At 28.1% G+C, this 22,628-nt stretch overlaps 1 protein-coding gene across 2 annotated transcripts; it reads left to right on the top strand.

The window, feature by feature from the left end:
* The first annotated feature begins 380 nt into the window (after window positions 1-380).
* On the top strand, window positions 381-22,412 carry LOC113560268 (galactosylgalactosylxylosylprotein 3-beta-glucuronosyltransferase S-like). 2 transcript variants are annotated; one of them, XM_026966034.1, is made up of 7 exons: window positions 381-752; window positions 9,763-10,549; window positions 19,370-19,664; window positions 20,744-21,018; window positions 21,167-21,373; window positions 22,021-22,162; window positions 22,252-22,298. In XM_026966034.1, exons 2-7 carry the CDS (start codon window positions 10,031-10,033, stop codon window positions 22,296-22,298), a joined length of 1,485 nt encoding a protein of 494 aa, XP_026821835.1. In that variant the 5' UTR covers window positions 381-752; window positions 9,763-10,030. The 2 variants fall into 2 exon arrangements, with proteins under 2 accessions (XP_026821835.1, XP_026821834.1); XM_026966033.1 differs by lacking the exon at window positions 381-752 and having other exon boundaries at window positions 10,031-10,549; window positions 22,252-22,412.
* The last annotated feature ends 216 nt before the right edge of the window (window positions 22,413-22,628 follow it).

The following is a 22,628-nucleotide window of genomic DNA, read 5'->3' as shown; positions in this document are numbered from 1 at the left end:
ATAGTAATAATACACTCACCGCGTATTACAATGTCGTCCCCTGTGCACGTATTTATTCTATCTATAAAGTAGGTAAAAAACACTACTCGCGCCTCTCTCTTTCCGTCTCTTTATCACTCTCTCTCTCTCTCTCTCTCTCTTTCTTCTTCTTTCTCTCTCTCTTTTCATTTTTTTTTTTATCCCTCCTCACCCGTCATCACCACCGTCGGTACACGCGCGGCACCGTCTGCTCTCTCTCCCTGTATAGATGAGATGTGATGGTTTATTTTTAGACCCGCGCCGTCGCCGGCCTGCACCGTAGCCGCACTCGGATAGACAGCGGCGCAGCAGACAGTTATTATAATATCATAGCTAGTGCGATATACGCGAGACGAGCGCACACACGCGTCACACACACACACCGTCCGGATCTCCGGCGGAGGCGTTCGAGTTAACCGTTGTCGTTACCTGCTGTAGTAATTGTATTATTAAACGAAAATATTATAATTATAATAAATTACACATCAATACCGCAGGAAGACCACGACTTGCGAAGACGACGGAAGAGTTGAAATCAAATTTTTGTAAAAGTTTCGTAACCAGTCCGTAGTATTCAAAGGCCTGTCTGCAGTGTGTATTACACAGCATGTGATATACTAAAGTGTACGGAACCACGCGCAAGCTCAAAAACACCGACGCGAACTCCGCGCGCTACTTGCCGCCGCCGTTTTCAGCGTTTTATCGTCGGAAATATAACGGGATTCGATCACACGGTAAACAGTAATATATATATATATATATTTATATATATATGTATGTATGTACAGTAGAAATAATTTATAATTACATCGGTTGAAGTGATATACCAGGTTTAATGGCCCAAAATGAAAGGTCCCGGCAAAATCCTGTTTTATATCGGTTGTAATGACGTTCTTATAACTCGGATACGGATATATAATTACGTGAATTTAGACAATATTTATAATGACCTCTGGTCACATTATTATGGACGGCGGTTAATGAAAACAATAATTTTCAATATAAATAACCAGTGACAAATCGCATCTATTATGGCCATTAAATAATAAAAATTCTAAAATAAACTTTGAAAAAGTAGAAATCAAAATACATGGTTTTTCCAATATTTATCTAATGAATATTAAAATGTAATAAAAATGTTGTTTACTGATAATTCTTTTTTTAATTTTGTTTATTGTGACCTTTTTTCCTGGAATATCATAATACACGATTTCTACTGTATATATATAATAATATACTTATCATATATATTAATTGGTAGGTACTCGTACAACAATATGCCATCTGTAAATTATAGTTATCTATTAAAGCATATAATATTCGTTACACTATTCATAACAAATTGTATTATACTTTATTACTTCGCAATTATAGTTTGTCAGTCAGTGTTTGTGAGTCATGTGGATTAAACACTATGAAGAGATGTGTGTGTGTGTGTTTTTTAAATCATGTGATTTGTTAGGTACTTAATGAACAAAGTATACTAAAATTAAAAACGAAATAATTTGCGATGGTGAATTAAAATAAGTTCTTAAAAGTTGTAGAAAACGAGATTCCAAAGGAAATATTTTGAAATTGTATATTTACGAAATTTCCTACAATTTATTAAAAAAAGGTACCAAACATTTCACTCAATGTGCAAAAACAAATATATTTTTTTTTACTTTTTTTGTTTAAGGATACAAATAGAAAGTGTGATAGTAATAGTTGTCTAAATTTGTGCGATATCGTAAAAATTTTCTGATATTGGGTACTTTTTATAAAGACAACGCAAGTCGAGGTGTTTAAAAACGACCAACTAAAGTCGATTAGCACAGTTTATATAGATACGTATCAATATTGTAGCTGAATACCAAAAACTTGAGAATAGGATGCCGCGCATATTATAAAAATATTCATAAATAAATGTATGTTAAACAAATATAAAATTACGATAGATAGCATATTTTGTACGATTACCTATTAACATTAGGTGTATACTTAATATTTAGATTTCTAATATTATATTTTGCGGTGACGGCGTTTATTCGTTACACCGGGAGCGGTGGTGCAGTTCAAGTGTACAACAATAGTGCACATAGGTACCTTTGTATATTATAATATAGGACATGTTATGATAATGTAATAACAGTAATATACTGGTATATAATATATTAGATTGTAACGTAATCAGGTGATCGAAAATGTATGTCGACGACCTACTGCTGTGCCATTATAAGGAAATCTGTCTTAACCCTACATAATATTATAGTTTTAACAAAATATATACCATTGACATTAAAAATTGTACAATCAAATTCTCATCAATAGAGCTCCGCAGTTCGTGGGTGCCAACTTTTTCAACTTCAATCGAGAAATTCATTTATGGTCTAATGTAATTGAACTTAAATGTTTAACGAAATTTTTATCGGAGATATAAATACAATCAAAAATGACTATATAGAGGTACCTATTTTAATTATCGACCATGCATTCACAATACTAACTTATAAATTTATAACAAATATACTTATGTTCGTGTATTTCTTTTTAATACATTTCGTATGAATAGATTGCAATTTGTAGTTAACTATTGTATTTTTATCAAATTTAGGGAAAAAAATTAATAATGTTAGTTTAAAATTATTATTTTTAAAACGTTGTCTCCTTGCACTATCCGACAATCAAATTATTAAATATATGTACCTAAAATAGTAAAATATATGAAATAAGTATTAGAATTTAATTTTATCATTTGAGAATAGATAAATTAAATCATTCCATTATTTTATTTTATTTTTTTAAGCCGGTAATATGTATATCATATTAAGGTATCGACGTATTGGTACAATATTATTTCATAAAAAAATATATTCCAACTCAACTGTTATACAAATTTGCATTTATGATAGACACGAGTATTAAATATATATTGTTTTATGATGTCTTGTCATTCGCAGCCCGGTGGCGACCTTCCATCACCATCCTGGCTTACACTGTTCTATAACACACTACACACTATATGTTGCACGACACAGTAGACTGCAATACATACATATATATATATATATATAATAACACCTCTGCAGTCTACACGCACAGTATTAGATTCCATGGGTTGTCGCGTGGCGTGATATTATTTTTGGCCGTGTTCAGTTTAATGTTATGTTTTGTTTTAAACGACATATAATATTTATATATTTAATTTTACCATGAATAACGTTATTTAACGTTATTACGTTTTTTCCGAGAAAAATAGTCAACGCAACACATTACGTGAATTTTTTATTTCATATATTTTATAAACCTGAGTCTTTTGCACAGTTATTACTTATTAGTTTTAATACGTTTAAATTATCATACAAATTAATGTTTTTTTTTAAATAAGAAAGACTTTATGATGAATATCATATAATATTAAAATTATAAACTGTATGAAATATTAAGAGCAGTATCCACATTTTCATAGTTTCAACATTTTAATATAAAACGCTTTTAATACTAAAAACAGTAAAAATCGTGTTCAAATTTCTATGAATAGCTCAGCTAATTTGAAAATTATACTATGATTAGAAAATGGTATCATACATATTTGGTGAGCATTTCAAATATTTACAGTCATTACTTATTACTTACTCATTTTTGAATTACCTACAATAAAATAGATTTCGTTAAAAATGCGTAGGTACCGAGGTAGATATTAACTTGATACTCGTGCTTAAACTGATTTGTTAAAAAAAATATTATAATAATAACACGCATAATCATTTTAAAATAAATACATTTATCACTGCTTTGAATATAAATAAAATATAGCAATATGCGTATGTGTTATACATATTTAGTAATTTTACTTGCAGTACTCCCTTCCCGTTTGAAATAAGACTCCGAATGCGCCTATACAAGGACTCTTGCAGAGAAACAGCTCACTAAATGAAAAATACTTTTAATGCATTTTATTGAACAATAGTTTCTCATAGTAGGTTAATTTGGCCATAATCATAGAAAAAGAAAGAAGAAATTTTATATTTTATTATTTATACATGAAAACTTTAAATTATTAAAAAACATTTTCTCAGGTTATGTATTTGCACTACCTGCCACTCTCCAGGCGATACTGCGCACATACAATTGATACAAAATTGTCATCGTTTTCGCTATATAATTGTTAGATTGAGTAAAATTACGAGTGTTCAACCACTAACGGGGTAGTTTTTATTGTTTTGAATGTCCGCTTTATTAGAATTTATCCACCTTCAAGTATACGCTGCAGTGCTAAAACTAATTTATTACTACAATTAGTGTGCTATTAGTTGTTATAGCTAATAGCATATACACACACATAATAGCTACAAAAAATACTTACAATTTCCTGTACAACGTTGTAATAATATTATATAGCTATATGGAATTGCTGGTTTGTCGGTATTTGGTGGCATGGCTAACGTTGCAATACCGTATGAATTGCTATGTAGGTACACTGCAGCTGGTGTTAGCGAACAGATTTACGATCGAAACGTCAGACCAAACAAAACATATACTTTAATTATATGTATATCTATATACACTGAATTCCTGAATTCAATCCATTCCATTAGAATTTAAATGGAATGACCTGTGAGAAGACGATTATTGTAAATGTCAGTTTTTGTTGAGTGTTGACTATTTAAGCTAAAATTAAAATTTGATGCGCGTAATATTTCTTTCGAATTGAATAAATGACCTACAAGTAACATTGGAAAGTATCAAACTTAGTACTTACCAAATATTGTAATATTGCGAATAATAATACATATTATAGTCATATATTACGTTAATAATAAGAAACTTAAATATAATTATCAATATTGTGTGTTATATTTTATTATAAAATACTATATATAGAAGTGGTAAGATAACCAGTTCCAAAGTGATACCTAAATCAAATACCTTTGAAAATAATTAATAAATTATTATAATTCTATCGAGGATCAAAAAATTCAAATTTTGATAACATGCTAAGTTTAGAACAATAAGATTTTTTTTTTTGAAAAAATGAAAATTACCTATTTGGAATTGTTTATTTCTCATCGTGAAATGCAAGGTGAAAATGTGTTTAAAAATGAAAACAAATTTTTTATGGAAAAAAAATTAAGCTTATACTTAACTATACCTCAAAATATGATAGTTTTTTAAAAATGGCATTATCCACTAATTCCACTGACCGGTATTCCTATAGCCATTCCACTTAGGATCTAATTAGGTTGTTGAAAGCTCTTTTCAGCTACATACAACAATAACAATATTATATAGGTCGCAACCCGTAGGCAAAGGCAAACCCACGAATTTATTATTTATAAGAACGTGACTGTATAAACGAGTATATTATACATTATACACATGTCCATGGAAACTATACATATAAACGACGAAAATCAAAAACCTATTACCATGCACCTGACGCTCTCCAGGTCAATTACCACTGCACAACATATTATTATTGCTTCTTTCTACCTATAATATATAGTTATGTGTGTACTGCGTATTATTCTCTGAGGAAAAAAATCGTATAACGAGCTATTTCTTCTGTAGTCTTAGATTTGAAAAAAAGTCTTAGACCTAATAAGTATAGTAGCTCAAATTTACTTTTGGACAGGAATTTCGAATATTATTTTTTTAATCATGTTCTCCCATTACCGCGAACCCTATTTAATATTTAAATTTATACAAAAAAAAGATCATACATTTGGAACAATCTTATAAATTTTACAATATATTCATCAAGCATTATTCACATATTATATCATGTATACTATATGTTTATACATATATTATTATGTAACATCATCATGTCAATTAATCGAAAAATTTAATTTTGTGTGCTTTATTTGGGAAATAACAGCGTATAAAATTGGATTAAAAATCGTAATGAATTTAATAACTAAATCAAATTTTTAAAAAAAGTGTTATAGCTATATACTCATATGGATAATTAATTATTTCATTAAAGACTGTATGAGTTGCATGTGAAGCTTTGATATAGTATCTAATATCTATTGTTGTTATTACTTACTATGAAAAAAGATGGAAAATTATTACAAAAGTCGTCAACAATAATTTGATGATTTTTGTTTATAATAAATGTTTAAATTATAGTTGGTATTTAATATAAAATATACCTTCACCGAATTATAATGTGTTAAGTGATCTCAACCAAAAATCGAGTTTTCATTTTTTTTACCGGTTTTCATACAATATACAAATTATGCTTTTCTGTAGAAGAAATTCCACTATATAATTAACTAATATTTTGTAAAATAAACATTATCCATCTTGATAAATCTAATTGTATGAATGACAAACGTGCTACGAGAAATCAAGTTTTAAATTTATACGCACTCCCAAGTTACGAACATTATTTATAGTCAATAATATATAGGTATATCAAAATAGCTAATTCAACGACAGAAGCGTCATTTTGAGAGATCGTATTTTTCTAATTTTTGTCAAAGAATCCTTTTCTATTAATTTATTTGACATAGACAGTACCGTGCAGAGACAGCTATATAATTAATAAATATGCATATTATATAAAATAAAACGCTTATAATGGATGCAAATCAATGGTATCGACCGATATTTATAAAATGTTCGTCAATAGATTCAACAAGATCCGTAGATTATTATTTACTTGTTACTTTTCATCGCATAAATGTTGAATATAATTTACTCATAATAACTATCATTTTTCTTATACACTCATTGTTGTCCTTCCTCATTGACGGTTACAGAAAATAAAATAGTTATAATTGGATATAATTTTAGACTAGTGTTATATATTTAGTCAAAACAACTCAAATAATTGTGTTAAAAATCTGTACAGTTTACGGAGTTTAAAAAGGAATAAATCCATGGACATATTATTTGTCACGGGTTAGTGTAGGTCCGTGTAGGATCAGTTAGTAAAATGTATATAGTATAATAAAAGTAAAACTAATGTTTCAATTGTTAGTACGTGATTATGACCATTATGTATGAGTGGAGTGAATTATATAGCAAGGAAACAACGAGTACTTCAAAACGTATATTTAATTAGATTTATAAACATACGCTGTGTATTACACCATATATTATAATTATATTATGTTATTAACTGGAGGTTATGATTTCCGCCGCGACGATGATACAGTGTTCAATACACATTTATTTTCTAGATTTTTTCAGCTAAAACATATAAGGCACACATAATGTGTGAGGGTATTTTAATTTTTAAGTAAATATAAATCTTTTCTCGTCTCAGGTATTGACGTGATTTTTTTAAATGGCGAAATATAAATTCTAAACATCATACGAGTATTATTGTGTTTTTATGGAACAACATTGAAAAATAAATTAGGAGTGTTTAAAAAACAAAAGTTGACACCTTTCACATGTATAATATTATTGTATGTGAAGCTGTTTAAAAGAATAAAATCTCGTAAATATGCACAATAAAAAATATTTTACTTCGGGGTACTCATGAATCTCAACGCTTCTTTTAGAGAATTGGCGAGGGGTTGCTATACATATACTTAAATCAAGACAAACAATTTTTGTATTTTTTTATGGTAAAAATCTTACTACTTTTACCCGGCTATAACCACCTGTTTCAACATCCTTTCCGTAACATGTGTAATACACTAATACCAGTATAGGCAGTATACCACACACAAATATACAATATATAGCTAATACTCTATACAGCATACGTTTATAAAGTAAAAACTAACTGAATGTTACAAATCGGTATGACTAATGAATTATTGACAGAATAATTGATTAGCGGTAAGTTATCATGAAAATATAAAAATCAATGTATTCATCAATTATAGTGGTCATCAAACTGGAAAATAGATTTCGCAATTAATTTCCTTGATTATTTTATCATCTATTAAAACAATATGTTTTTTCTTCTAGAAATATATAGTAAAAAACAAAATGTTTACATAATAATAAATTAATAATTAAATATAATTCTTGAATATAATTGGCCGTACAAAAACACTTTATTGTGATACCTGGACGCTATATTTAAAACTGATATATTGTCCTGGTCAAACGGGAAGGTGTCCACTGAACAGTATTAAATAATTAGGGAAGATATTTATACAGTTTTACAATTTTTTTATTTTTGGAGGAAAAAATACCTAGTTTTTACCAAAATGTGTTTCATGACCTAAAAATTCTACGTAATATAAAATTGTAACGCAATATTGTATATTTTATGTGTATAGTATATAGTTGTACTCATTACTCAAGTGCTTCTTATAACACTCAAACAAAACGTGAATACAAAATAAATAATAATTTTTCAATATTTTATTAATTTAAGTAGATAATTTGATAAAGTATAATCACTCATAGGCAGTAAAACAAATTTTAGTACAATTTCAAAAGATGTATAAACTTGGTTATTTGATTAATCTTGTTAAATTTCATATTATACAAAAAAATAAATATGTTTATAAAAGTATCATATTGTATTGGTTTCTTTTTAAAAACAAAGCTAAGGAACTAACGAGTACCAATGGTTTTGAGGTAAACAAAAAATATGAAAATTTGTTTGTTAGCATGTTTTTAAAGAAAAAATAATAATTATTGTACCGTAACAAAAATTTTAAAAATATTAGAATTTATACATTTGTTCAGATTTATTATTATGTATGGATACTTAAACATAATTGCATTCAATATTCATGTTTAAAAAGACATATTTTACTTCACTGCCTTAAGAGGATGTCACCCGCATGGCCGCGTGTGTTGTCTCTGTCTTACAAACGTACATCATAGCAAATTTACGTAATATGCGTATTAGAGTAAATTTACCTATTATCAAATTTAAAAGTAAGAATATTATCTAGGCAATGGCATATGCTTTTATTGATATTATCATTTTAAAGTGATGTGTTATGTAAGATACTTCAACTTTAAAATGTTCATAAGTACCTCCCTTTAAAATAATAATATCAATAAAAGCATATGACATTTTCTAGATAATATTAATACCTTTATACATTTTATAATAGGTAATTTTACTTTAATATTAAAGCTAACATCACAAAATGTATTTTGCTGAACGTAAATTTTCCATAATATACTTCAGTAACACAGAGACAGCATATGAGGGTATAACGTCCTCTTAATAATAATTATATAATAGTACACGAATTTAGTTATACAAACTTTCACATCACTTATAACAACAATTATTAAATTATACTTTATTTTTAAATTTCCACCTAAAGATCGACAATAGGTTCGTTAATATATCGTGTTTTAAGAAAAAAACATTTATAGATTTTACCATCCCGGTCCTAAGTTCTCACTTGAGGCGAAGGCGATTGTCCACCCTGGCCTCTCCCTAAACACTGTTCTAAATCTTTACCTATATTATGTGTATAATATGATTGGCCATAATATAATATAACATCGATTGGACAATTGTTTAGACATTTTCGATATACGCCTAGACCACGTCAGAGTTTGTTTACGCGTCGCGGAACACATAATGCGTCCCCTCCACTAAATTTACAGCCCGAGTGCATACTTGACCTAGAAATGGTCGTGACGTGACGCATCGATATGATAATACGTATTATATAGGTATCATCGCAGAGTGCAGTATAGAAATACGTGGTAATATAATAATATATACTATCGGGAATTACTGTCGGGTTAGGTTTACCGTCGATATACCACGACGTTCGTACAGTCGTATACCAAGGTTCTGATTTTCACGTGTTCTAGGCGAGGAATCGTTTTTGTGCCAGCAGTACGCGGCACGGTGATCATCGGGCAGTCATGTCACCGCAGCCGTCGCCGCACTTCAATCACCAACAATCACCGCAGTACGCCTCCCGCAACGACGACGGTGACGACTACAGCTGCAGTTGTTACAACCACTCTAGCCCGTTTTCCGGTACCCCAAGCGTCGCCGACCCAACAATCGCCGGTCAACAGTTTTCCGGCGCAGTCCCGATAACTTCCGGTTCGCCGCGCCGATGACGGCGTTATCATGACCGACCGCCGGTACAGCGGCAGCTGCGGAAGCAGCAGCAGCGACAACAGCGACAACAGCTACAACGGCTATAACGGCAACAACGGCTACAACGGCAACAACGACTACAGCAGCAGCAACGGCTACAGGTGCGGGATCAAAACGCAACTGCATGCACCGTCGTCGGGCCGATGTAACGACCACTACAACAACAACAACAACAATATTTGCAAAACCGGGGTCGCCCGACCGGCCGCCATGCACGTGAAGAAGACGTGGAAGACCGCCGCGGTGATGTTCCTGGCCGTGGCCACCGTCTCCACGGTCACCGCGGCGTTTTACTTCAATTACGCGGCGACCGCGTGCTGCGCGTTGGCCCCGCAGTCGTCTTCGTCGCTGCTGCAGGAACCGTCCAACGCCGCGGCCGCGAACAACGGTCCAGACCGGTCCAAGTCGGTCGGTTCTTCGGTACCACGCACGTCCAAGCTGTACGCCGTGTGCGAGATCCGCGATCACCTACGCAGCCCCGCCGACCGGGTAAGTACCAGAATTCATGATAAATTCGCAAAATAATAAATGCGGGTTTGCGAACGTCGAGTTCCGTTCGACAAAATTGAATACTTATTACGAAATTTCACGAAACGTCGCGTAAAAATGGCCGATAACGTTCGACGACGAGCGCGCGCCGTTATGCGTGTTGTCATCAAGTCACCTCAATCGCCATATTATACCTATCATATTATATTCATTGTCGTTATACATTCATTCGGCGAGATCACGAATAATTTTCACGTATACATGTTTTTGGATTGGGTACACATATCTTGATTTCCTTGCTGTCATTTTGGGTAACACTAAATATCACCATATACTATTATGATATGTTACCCATTTTATTGTTTACAGTTAATACATATTAATACTTCATAATAAACAACGATATATTATATTTTTGATTGAATTAAACATTTAACCTGACATAAGATACCTAAATTGCAAAATAATGACAAAAAATTCAAAAACATATATAAGGTTCATAAATTTTCCTTAAAGTGGATAATATCGATTTTTTTTACTTGGGTCCTTGAAATGCGTTGAGTTGACTGCATATATCCTCATGTCGTCTTTTTACCATTTTCAATTTTTATAATTTTGCCTATCGTACCTATTATCTTATATTATTATCTTAGTTACCATATGACATAAAACTTAAAATATTTTTTTTTTATACTTCACGGTTATGTTTGGTTAGGTAAGAATTGTATAATATTACCATTTGATATACATTTGGAAATTTGATATAAAAGCATGGTTTGACGTATCAAAACTACTCTATAAAAATACAACTAGGGAATTAAAAAAACTGTCATTTAGGACATTTTAGTATAAATATCGTGATAGAAGATGCGTTGATGCAGCACACAACCACATTTTATTCTTAATATAAATTTGAATTATAAAATATAAAGTAGCGTTAAGTTTAAACAAACATTTGTAAACTCAATAGTGTAATGCTTTATTGTTATTCCCTGTAGTTGTGTACATTAATTGTCGAGGTAATAAATTTAATATTGACAAAATGTTGGCCTAAAAAGATTAAAATATGAGAGTATGAGACGCTCACCATGCCTCATTTCTTATCTTTCTGGAGTTGAGTCACCAACTATGATCGAATGCCTCGTAATAAATTCGAAGTATAGTGGAGTTTTATTCTTATATATTATTATGTTTTGAGCCGGTAAAATAGTTGTTATGGAGCTGAGAACGAGAAAATTAGGTGCAGTAGCAAAGCCAGGATTTTTTTCAGGGGTGGGGGTTAGTAATAAAATAAAATAAATCCACAACCGTGTTAAAATAATAAAATAATTGTATGATAATGATTATTATCACCAGTGCAGTCGATAACGTGAATACGGCATAACAGAGTACATTTCACCACGAATAAATGATTTTATTTCTATATTATAAACATTATATTTTTGATAAAAATACGGCCGAAAGGGGGGTCAACAACCCCCCCTCGGCTACGCCACTGATTAGGTGTGATATGAGAGAGAGAAAATAATAATTTTAGGCAAATGATTTGTTTGAATAGACGGGTTTATTAAAATAAATTTAGTTCCAAGAATTCAAATGGCATTAAACTAAGACTAGGAGGAATAAAACAGATTTAGAATCGTCTAGGTACCTATTATAATTTATATCTATATATACCACTCCTCACGATTTTAATGGGGGTAATTTACCATAATAATAATAATAATAATAATAATAACAGTCTTTATAGAACATAGGTTACGAAAAACCTCGAGATGGGCGTCGTAGACGTCAAGTTAAAACATTACATAAAAAAAAAAATTAAAAACATAATAATCATATAATGATTAAAATGGGAAGAAACAAATCGGCCAGATAACGAATGATTGTAAAATCATCGACATCGATTTTGGCTCACCGACGAAAAGACTATTATATTGAAAAAAAAAAAAATACTTACAACTAGAGGACTGAATTACTCTGAAGTGAACAAAGCTGGTCGCTCTCAGTCGACTTTCAAGGCCGAGAAACGAAAAATAAGTGGCGGTCGATTACGCGACGGTCGTCTTCAAACGAAATAATATGTACTGTAGACAGGTGGGGGGAAAAATGAATAATTTATCATTTTAGTTATTTGTGACTCGGTACGTTTTAGTTATCTAACTATTATATAGTGTGCAAATCGTCATAGATTCTATCTTATATAGCGGACAGTTCTCGACTTAGAGCTTTCTCGACGAAAACGGCGTGTCAGTGGCGTTATTTCTGCCGTGACATGATATAATTATATAAATTACAAATTAAACAAATTATAAATAATAAAATTATATTGTGTACTTTGTATAGGTTATAATAATAATAATTATCATTATCATTCTTATTTTTTATTTGCATTGGATATGACAAACTGAAAAATAATGTTTTATGCTTGTCTACAATACTAATGGTGTTTATGTCGAATGATAATCGTAAAATCTATTACAGTATTTATAGATACCTATTTATTCACTCTAAGGTACAATTAAGCCAGGTTCTTTCGACTGGAAAGTACATAAATAATTGAATTTTCAACAAATAGGCAAATATTTTACGAATAACGTATTTCGATGACTATCGCGTATTTGACAAGTACACCAACATTTGCGTAATAGATGTAAGAGTAACCAAGTTAACTGTTATTACTACCGGTTAAGTAATAACAAATATGGGGGGATACTGAAAAAAATACTTGGACAAAATCATGAATAATCAGAAAGCAAAATTGTCTATCTACCAATTATTATATTTATATATATATAAATGTTACACTATTAAAAACAAGATTCTCATTTAACTTAAGTAAATTATTATAAACTTGTATCTAACATAAACAAATTATCTACCTTGTTCAGATATATCAATTATTTTTAATAATGATAGGAAACTTTTAATGTATTATATTACATTATATATCGTTTATTATATTTTATTATTCATAAAATACATAATTTATTGTGTAAAAAGCGCAATACACAGATATACCTTAATAAGTATTTAGAAAAATAAAAAAAAAAATACTCTTACGTAACTTTGCTAATTGTTATAAAAAATAAATACAAGTATAAAACTGTAACCTAACCAACTAATGTTTGCCTTTGTGGCTTTGCTTATAATGTTAGACCTCGCCGAGCGTATAGTTCCAATTTAAGAGTTTGGGTGTATACTATTAATAAGAAATATAAGAAGTATGTATATATTAAGAAGACGGCATGACGCTACTTCCGCATGTTTTGTCTCCGTTTCACAAACATACAACATACACATTTTAGATAAAAAAAAGTATAGAACCATTAACCAATTGTGTTGTTAGCTTTAATGTTAGAGTAAATTGATCTTTTATCAAAGTTAAAATTAAGACAATTATCTGTGCTTAAGTGTTAATTTTTTTTATATTTTAATTTTTAAGCGAGGTTTAAGTATTGTAAATAATAAATATTAAAAGTTAAAACTTTAAACTTATTTTTAACTATGATATTAAGTTAATTCATTCGAATACTAAAGCTAACAACATAAAATTGATTCTACTGAATAGAACGTAAACGCTATGTTGTATATTTTGTAAGACGGAGAAAATATATGTAAGGGCAGCGTCTTCGTAAATAATATTTCACATACAATTTAGTGAATGTACAATTGTAAATAGATATAACTATATGTTTGGGTGTACACATTAGATTTGTGATACAAATACTTAATTATATACCTTTATAATAAAAAAGTAATTCCGCTATTAAACAGTATAGGTATTGTCGAATGTACCTACCTCGCCAGTCGCCATTGATTAGGTTACTGTTGTTGAGTAGTGACGTGTTGAATTTTAATTCGATGTTAAACGATGAAAATCGATTCTGAGTGAAGACACAGCTTTGCTTCCCCCCTCTAGTCAGACAAAATAAACAAAAATATTGACATGTTCTTACTTCTTTACCTGTTGCCTGTTTTAACGTTATACCTAATTGATCACATTGACTGTACACATAACTTTATATAATTACTTACTGTTAAAAATGAATATTAGTATATTACCATTCAATAAATATGACTATGTAAGTATAATAATTGATATTAATTTCGTTAAATATACTAATATATTTAATCATTTTAATCTAAGGTATTAATTAGTCAAAAATGTTAATTTTACCTATTAATAACTATATTAATATAATATATTTTAAAGATTATATTACATAGACACAAGAAATAAGAAATAAAAAAACATTTAATTAAAATAATATTTTATTAATTTTTCAAGAATGAAACTCAGAATTATAATTAGGCCATTTGAAACTTGCTTTAATTGTTACTAGGAAATTTTGAGAGTTGGAATGACTTATGTCAATTATCACTTTGTCTAGTGTTTAATTTATATTTTAACGTTGCGAAACCTTTGAAGTGTCACTAATGAGTGGCTTTTTAATCATATCAATCACATCATTGATCAAATACTCTTATTATACATTAAATGTAAATGATCACTTATGTCACTTATATCTTAATTTAAATTTAAAAAGTAAAACAGGGATTTGAGGGAACTGCGTGTTTTTATAATATATAATATTTATTTATACTTATTTCCATTAATATTTAGTAGTTAATATCTTGCTATTATTATAAATCTTAAAAAGATTCTATCCCGGTTGTGGTTTTTTTTTCAAAATGTACCTATTTTTAAAGGATTTAGGTAAGAGTGGAAATTTAAATTGTATTAATCAATATAGGAACAAAAAAACTCAAAATGTTTAAATAAAAAGTCTAAAAATGTAACTAGATCTTTTTTTTTTTAATTTACGTTTTTTTATAACATCCACATTACTGTATGGTACTATTATATTATTACTGAACTTAAAATACTAATGCTCCTACTGTTATTTGTTATCATCGACAGTTATTATGATCTATATTTTTGTCTCGACTTACATAACTATGAGATAGTAAAAAAAGGTGTAGGTATCTATAATTAATATTTATGCAGTACTAATTATTGCTAAATTTAAAATTTTTTTTTTTTTCATATTTTCTCCCCATTTATTATTATAAGGTATGTGTACTTGTAAGACTCTTACTATAATTAGTATTTTTTTTTTATCATAATACAGAATTTAATAGTTTTATAAAAATATACATTTTTTTTATTAAGATTTTTATTTGGCTGTTTGTTGAATATTTTTATTTAAGGCGATAATTTGAAGTCTTATTTATGGTCACCGTAGAATTATTTTTTATAGGTAATATTCAATATTATCGTATTATGCATATTATTAAATATTAGGTAAGTAATTATACTTATTTAAATTATAACATAAGAACTTATAGGCTATTTTATTTTTATATTACGTTAAATATTTTAAATTAATACATAAGAAAAAAATCTTTACTAATTATCAAATAAGGCCAGTTATAATTACATTAATAGCGGTATTACAAAAAGTCACAGCGCTTTATATTTAGTTGGAATAATCTAGTACAAATTTTAATGTATAGCCATCAATTGACAGATGTTGGGATAATTATTATTTTCATATAAAATAAAAACAAATACATTACATTATTGTAAAAATTAATTTTTATAGAAATAATTGTTGTTTTGAGAAAGTGCAAAAATACCAACAATATTAGATTGTTATATTTTAATTAAAATAAAAGGTATTTATAGTACTTATCATTTATTAAAGAAAAACTCACAATAACAAATTTATAATAAAAAAAAATAACGAAAATAAATTTTAAGAATCTTTGGATAATAATTTTTTACATTGCTCGCAGTGAAGCTTTAGTTCTTATGCCAACTTTATCCTAGAAGACAGACAATATTTAATAGCTCAGAGAGAGAAAGGTAGACTGCATAGTATGGTTTCAATTGATGAACTATTAAATATAACAGAAAAACGTAGATAATTTTTTTAAAAAAATAAGAAAAAGCTATTAAAAAATTTAATAGATATGTATCTTAAATTTAGTGGAAACCCCCTATTTAAACTGAAATCCATTTCTAAAATTTCCCGTTTTTCTTTTTTTTTTGGGTTGTTTTTCTCAATAATTTTTAAAAATACTGGGAGTTTTAACCTTTCTTAAGAACAAACTAAATCCGACTTACATTAGATATCACCCTCAAGTTGAAAATTACAACATTTTTTTGACTAATGTTTATAAACACAAAGAATAATACATATCATTGTATAATCAATACATCAATATATATTCAACGGAACGTTTTAATCTAAAAAAAAAAATCTTAAAATAAAAAGTATCGTTAAATATTAAAGTTGTTTTAAATCATTAATAATATAATTTATATTATAAATATATATCTATAATATATAAACTATAAAGTATAAAATATATTTAATTATATCAACCAAAGTTACAATAATCGAAAATAAATAATATAATATTCTGTACTATAATTAATTATTAAGTACCTAGTATATATTGGATATACTATTTATACTTTAACGGTATAAATTATCTAAATTAATTAGGTGCCTATTGGTGAATACTGTTAATAGATAATACAATAAACAAGAGGGAACTCCAATTAATTGGTAATTTAATAAATAATATTATTAATATTATTAGTCTATAGACTATATTTAATATTAATATATACACTCAAAAAATGATAACTAATTTCAAAAGATTTTCAGTAAGTAAAAAACTCAATAAATTATTTATTTGAAAATTATAATTGTTGTATGAAGAAAAACATTAAATAAACAATATACATGTTTTTTAATTGTTTATTTGGAAATCTGAGTAGGAACTTTAATTGCTGGACGATTCTTGAGTGATTTATAATTTAGCACGTAAGATTTTAAGTAATTTTGTGTGTTTTTTAGTTTTTTTTTAGATGGTCTATAATAATGATTTCCTAATATCCATCAACTATCAAGGTAAAATGTCAAGTTAGTACGTAGGAATTTTAATAATTTGAAAAATACTTTCCCTCGTGGTCATTAAAAACTAATGCATTCAAATAACGATTTCTTGGACAATTCTATTATAAATATATTATTTATCACATATAATGGTAAATAAAAATTATTATAGTGAGCAAAATTGTATTTGAACGATCGTACCGAAAACACTTGATAAAATATCCATAAAGAATCTACCTAGTATAAAATAAAATTCACTTTATATTGAAATTTAATTATTTAATTATCTAGTATTCAAAAATTACTAACTAAAATTATTATTAGGATTTGATACCGAACGTTTCTAAGAAATGGAAGAAATTTTTTTTATCATGCGTGTTTTTCGTGTGAATATTAGTGTATATCTATATAAATATATATGCTTATATAATATAAGTATTAAGTGTATGCACTATAGTGTAAATGAAACAGTGAAGCGCTCCCTAATGTAGACGCACATGTCAATAACGTGTAACAGAAATATTAATTTTTTTTTTATTCTGTAAGTCGTAAGTGTATATAGCTGAAGTAGGTACTAACGTACCACACATTCATGTACGACATACAAAATATTCACAACGAGCGCTAAACGTAAATTATTTTATTTGTTATTTTAAAGCATCACTCTTTGGTCAATCACACCTGTATTATATAAACTATAACTACAGTTACCTGTTAAAATATCTCAAATCACTCAATTGGTTAATAGGTGTATTATGTTCAGTGATAATAAAAATATTAGGTACCTAGAACAGTAGTACCTACCAGGTAATTATTCTATAACTGGTACTCGTATCGATTTTATTAGTTGAAAATTTCAAATGCAAAAGTGATTTGCTTGATCAAAAACCTTGATTTAATACAAGGTTTTTTCATAGGTTGTGTTTATACTAATCAAAATATATTGAAAATACATAATTACCATTTTTTTTTCTATAGTATATTTTAAGTTAGAATTTTGATGAAATTCGTTAAAATTTTCAAATTATTTTCAAATTAAAAAATTCCTAAAATATTTTAATATTCATACCTTATAGATTAGTAAAAAGATTGATTAAAATAAATAAGTTTTCTCTAATATGTCAAATGACAATTAATTAATTAATATAACATGATAAAACTTCATTCGTTTATGAAAACCTTATTCTAAACTTTATAGAATATAGATAGCTTTTTGGTAAATATTAAAATATTTATATTTATAATAACGGTGTTTTTATTTATTTTTTGATAAAACTGCAGCGGACTTGGTTTATATCCAACGTTACATTATATCTGTTTCATTTTAGGTCTACACAATAATTATTTTATCTATTCGCAAAATTAACAAAAAATGTTTAAATAAAATGCTACAGCTCTTTGCTATTGTTGATCAATAATGTAAAAAAATGAAAATGCTCGTATTGAATGTGATAGCCAACATGCAACAATTAAATTCAATAAAATAATACCAAAAAGTAACTATAAGATTTCCTGGAATGGATAAGGTTTTTATGGGATAGAAAGAAAGTTTGTTATAAAATATTTTGTAGGACAGTTTAGATATACGTTATAATTATTATTCCGAGGTGAATATTTTAAAAAGTTTGTATTTTGTTTACCTATGTTTGATATTTTTGCATTATCTCAGAGCTGAAGATGGTAAGTCCTGATGGTCTTGGAAAGGTTTTATTTTAAAGTTAAAAAATATATTAAATATATTTGTGTAATAGTGTGCTTAACATACGTAGGTAGCTAATTTGTTTAGTTTTTGTCTTTATGTATTGAATGGTCCAGGTTAGGTATAATAAAAGTCTTAAGTAGGTACATTACTATTTCACTGATTTGTAACAATAGTGATAATTATTTGTTTGTTTTATTTTTGCAGGATAAATTTAGCCGCAATCGGCGACAAACTGTTGACAGCACAAGCAGTACCGTCGATAAGAACCCAGCAAATAAATACACTAACAATGTGGAGAGTGATACTGCCCGTAACGGTGACAAAGGGAACGATACCTCTCTCATTTATTTCATTACGCCTACATATCCACGAAGAGAGCAAATTGCCGAGCTCACAAGATTAGGTCAGACATTAATGCATGTCTCCCGACTTTATTGGATAGTAGCGGACGACCGACCCGACTGCAGTCTACAAATAATGAACCTACTACCAGATTTCAGTAAGAATAATGTTCAATAATATGTTCCTACTTTCCTAGCTATACCTATTGACTATTCTAGAATATTGTTGCAATATTTGTTTTCCAACCGATCAGGGGAAGTATGGTCTGGTCCTCAGCCCGGTTATAAAATTTAGATGGCGACAAAGAAAACATAAAAATTAGTGCTTAAAATAATTATTTAAAAAATAATAAATCTCAGTCTATTATTTAAAGAACATATTGAACAAAATAATATTTCATTGTCGACCATCAAAATTCAAAATAGTTATAACATTAATATACATTTCAATAAACAATAAACGCAGTGATAATAGTATAATTTAGTTCTTGAAATTCATGAATTTTTATCTTTAATTTATGTCTTTTTATAAACAGTTTATAGTATTTTCTTATTAGGTAACAACCTAGAGCTGGACTTTTAAAGCTAAAACGGATACAATTATTAAAAATAAAAATAAATACACTGGTTAGATTTTAAAGCAGTGGTCTTCAACTGGTGGGTCACGTTAAGTCTTCTTTTTAAAATTAAAATTATATAAAGTAAAAAAATAATTTTTTAATTATTAAATTTAGAAAATTAGTAAATGAAAATACCTACTATAATGTATTTTTTATTTAGTTTTAATAGTACTACTGCAAAGCATTAGGCAATTTTAGCTTTTTTACAAAGCTTATATGAATTGCAAAAAATGTAGGCCTAAAAAGTGGGTTGCGATTCCAAAAAGGTTAAAGACCACTGTATTAAAGTATCCGATTAAAAATTCACAAATAAGTTTATAATAACACAATGAAAATTTGTGATAAAAGTTTTTGTTTAATTTATAACTAGAAAATAGACACAATTGATAGTTAATAATATCATGTATGGATGTACTTAAAATTTAAAATGCAATATGCTTTGTATGAACTCAGAACTATATAACTATAACCTAAGTATGAAGTGGCCCAATGCACATTATTTACTACCTGCTAAGTCAAATTCTGCAACCAATTTTAATACTTGTAAAACTCATTGAATTAAAAATATTATTGTATATTATTAAATGTTGACTTATTATGATTTATCATTTTTCCAGGCATTCCTTATACGTATATTGCCAGCCCTATGCCATCGATATATAAACGTGACCCAGACGCCATGCCCCGTGGTGTTTCTAACCGTAGAGCTGCTCTCAACTGGATAAGACTGAACCACAACATTAATGACTCGAACGCTGTAATTTATTTTGGTGATGATGACAACACGTTCCATTTGGATCTTTTTAAGGAAATACGTACCACAAAGAAAATATCAATGTTCCCGGTTGGCTTGGTTGGAGAGTATGGTGTTAGCTCACCGATTATTGATAAAGTTAGTTTAACATAGTTTTTTAACATCATTAGCTATGGGCTTAAAATTACGATTAAAATGTACGATTATTAGTTGTACATACTACATCTTGTAAAGAATACATTTATGTAGTAGACTGAATAACTGATTAATCTTTTTTGATGTAAAGGGAAAAGTAGTTGGCTTTTTTGATAGCTGGCCAGCAAAAAGAAAATTTCCAGTAGACATGGCTGGATTTGCTATTAATGTTCAACTTTTATTCAAATACCCTTATGCAACTATGCCATATAAGGCGGGTTTTGAAGAAGACCGTTTTTTGTCAGCACTGGCTATTCGATTAGATGAAATTGAACCAAAAGCAGAAAATTGTACAAGGGTGTGTATATATGAAAAATTACTTATTAATTATTTATAAATAGGTTTATATATTTTTATTTTATTTTGAATTTGAACGGATTTAATGATTTAGAATGATAATCTTAAATTTTACTTTAAGCTAAAATTAAAAAACTAGTACATTTATTAAAAAATAAATTATAAAATCATTTTTTTATATTATATAGCTTTTTATTTTTTTTTAATTATTAAATTTTATTTCAACAACTTTCTTTTGTTTACTATTTGTTAACATTTTTCTATTCATTTATATTTATTTAACATTCATTTCAACATAAAATTCTGTTTTTTATTTCTAAATCAAAGTAAATTTATAAGATTTATGATTTATGCTACCTGCCTACTTATATTGTATAATTTATTTGGAAAATAATTAAATAATTGTAAATAGCTCGTGTAATTAACAATCCATAAAAGTGTTTAAAGTCAGAAATATTACTGTATTTTATAAATCAGATTAAAATAATAAGTATGGAAGATGTCATAAATAAATTATTTTAGTTTCTTAGTTCATAACATTTTGTTTATTTAAATTTATTTAACTTACGTTATACAGTAATAATATTACCAGTTTATCACACATGAAATAATTAAATTTCTATGTTAATGTATACATGATTGTCACAGATTTTGGTTTGGCACACTCAGACAGCAAAGAAACCTAAGCCAATAGTCATGGTCAAATCCAAAGCAGCATTGCCTGGTTCACTGGCTACTCTACTCGATCAAGTGACTATGTTAGGTATAGGTGGAGTGAGCGAAACAACAGGTAGGTCAAAATAAATGTATACTAGTATACAAATGTATAGTAGTTTTTTTTAGTATAAATTCCATTATTAATTTTATGTTTTATTTTAGGTGTTCGCAGTTATATGACAAAAAATGGTAATATTTTTAGGGTATAACCTAATATAACCTCATTTTCTTTTAATATTTGTATAAAGTGTTTTATTAGATAAATGTAATATAATTTTTAGTATAAATTATTATTATTATAAGATTTTATTTTATTTCTTTAAATTTGTATTGTTACGTATAATATTTTTGTTTTCATTTATATATTTTGTTGTTGTTGAAGTCATTACATTATAATATTGTTTATGTTTTTTTTTTATGTGTGAGTAATTTTAATACTATAAATAATCAATTTTAAGTTCCAATACAAAATGATTTTATTTGATTGCCAAATTATAGTTCTATTACTTAAAAATTTAAATAATGAATCTATTCAATAA

This window comes from Rhopalosiphum maidis, unplaced genomic scaffold (genome assembly GCF_003676215.2).
Source record: "Rhopalosiphum maidis isolate BTI-1 unplaced genomic scaffold, ASM367621v3 scaffold142, whole genome shotgun sequence".
Taxonomy (NCBI): Eukaryota; Metazoa; Arthropoda; class Insecta; order Hemiptera; family Aphididae; genus Rhopalosiphum; species Rhopalosiphum maidis.
This window is presented reverse-complemented; position numbering and strand designations above follow the sequence as displayed.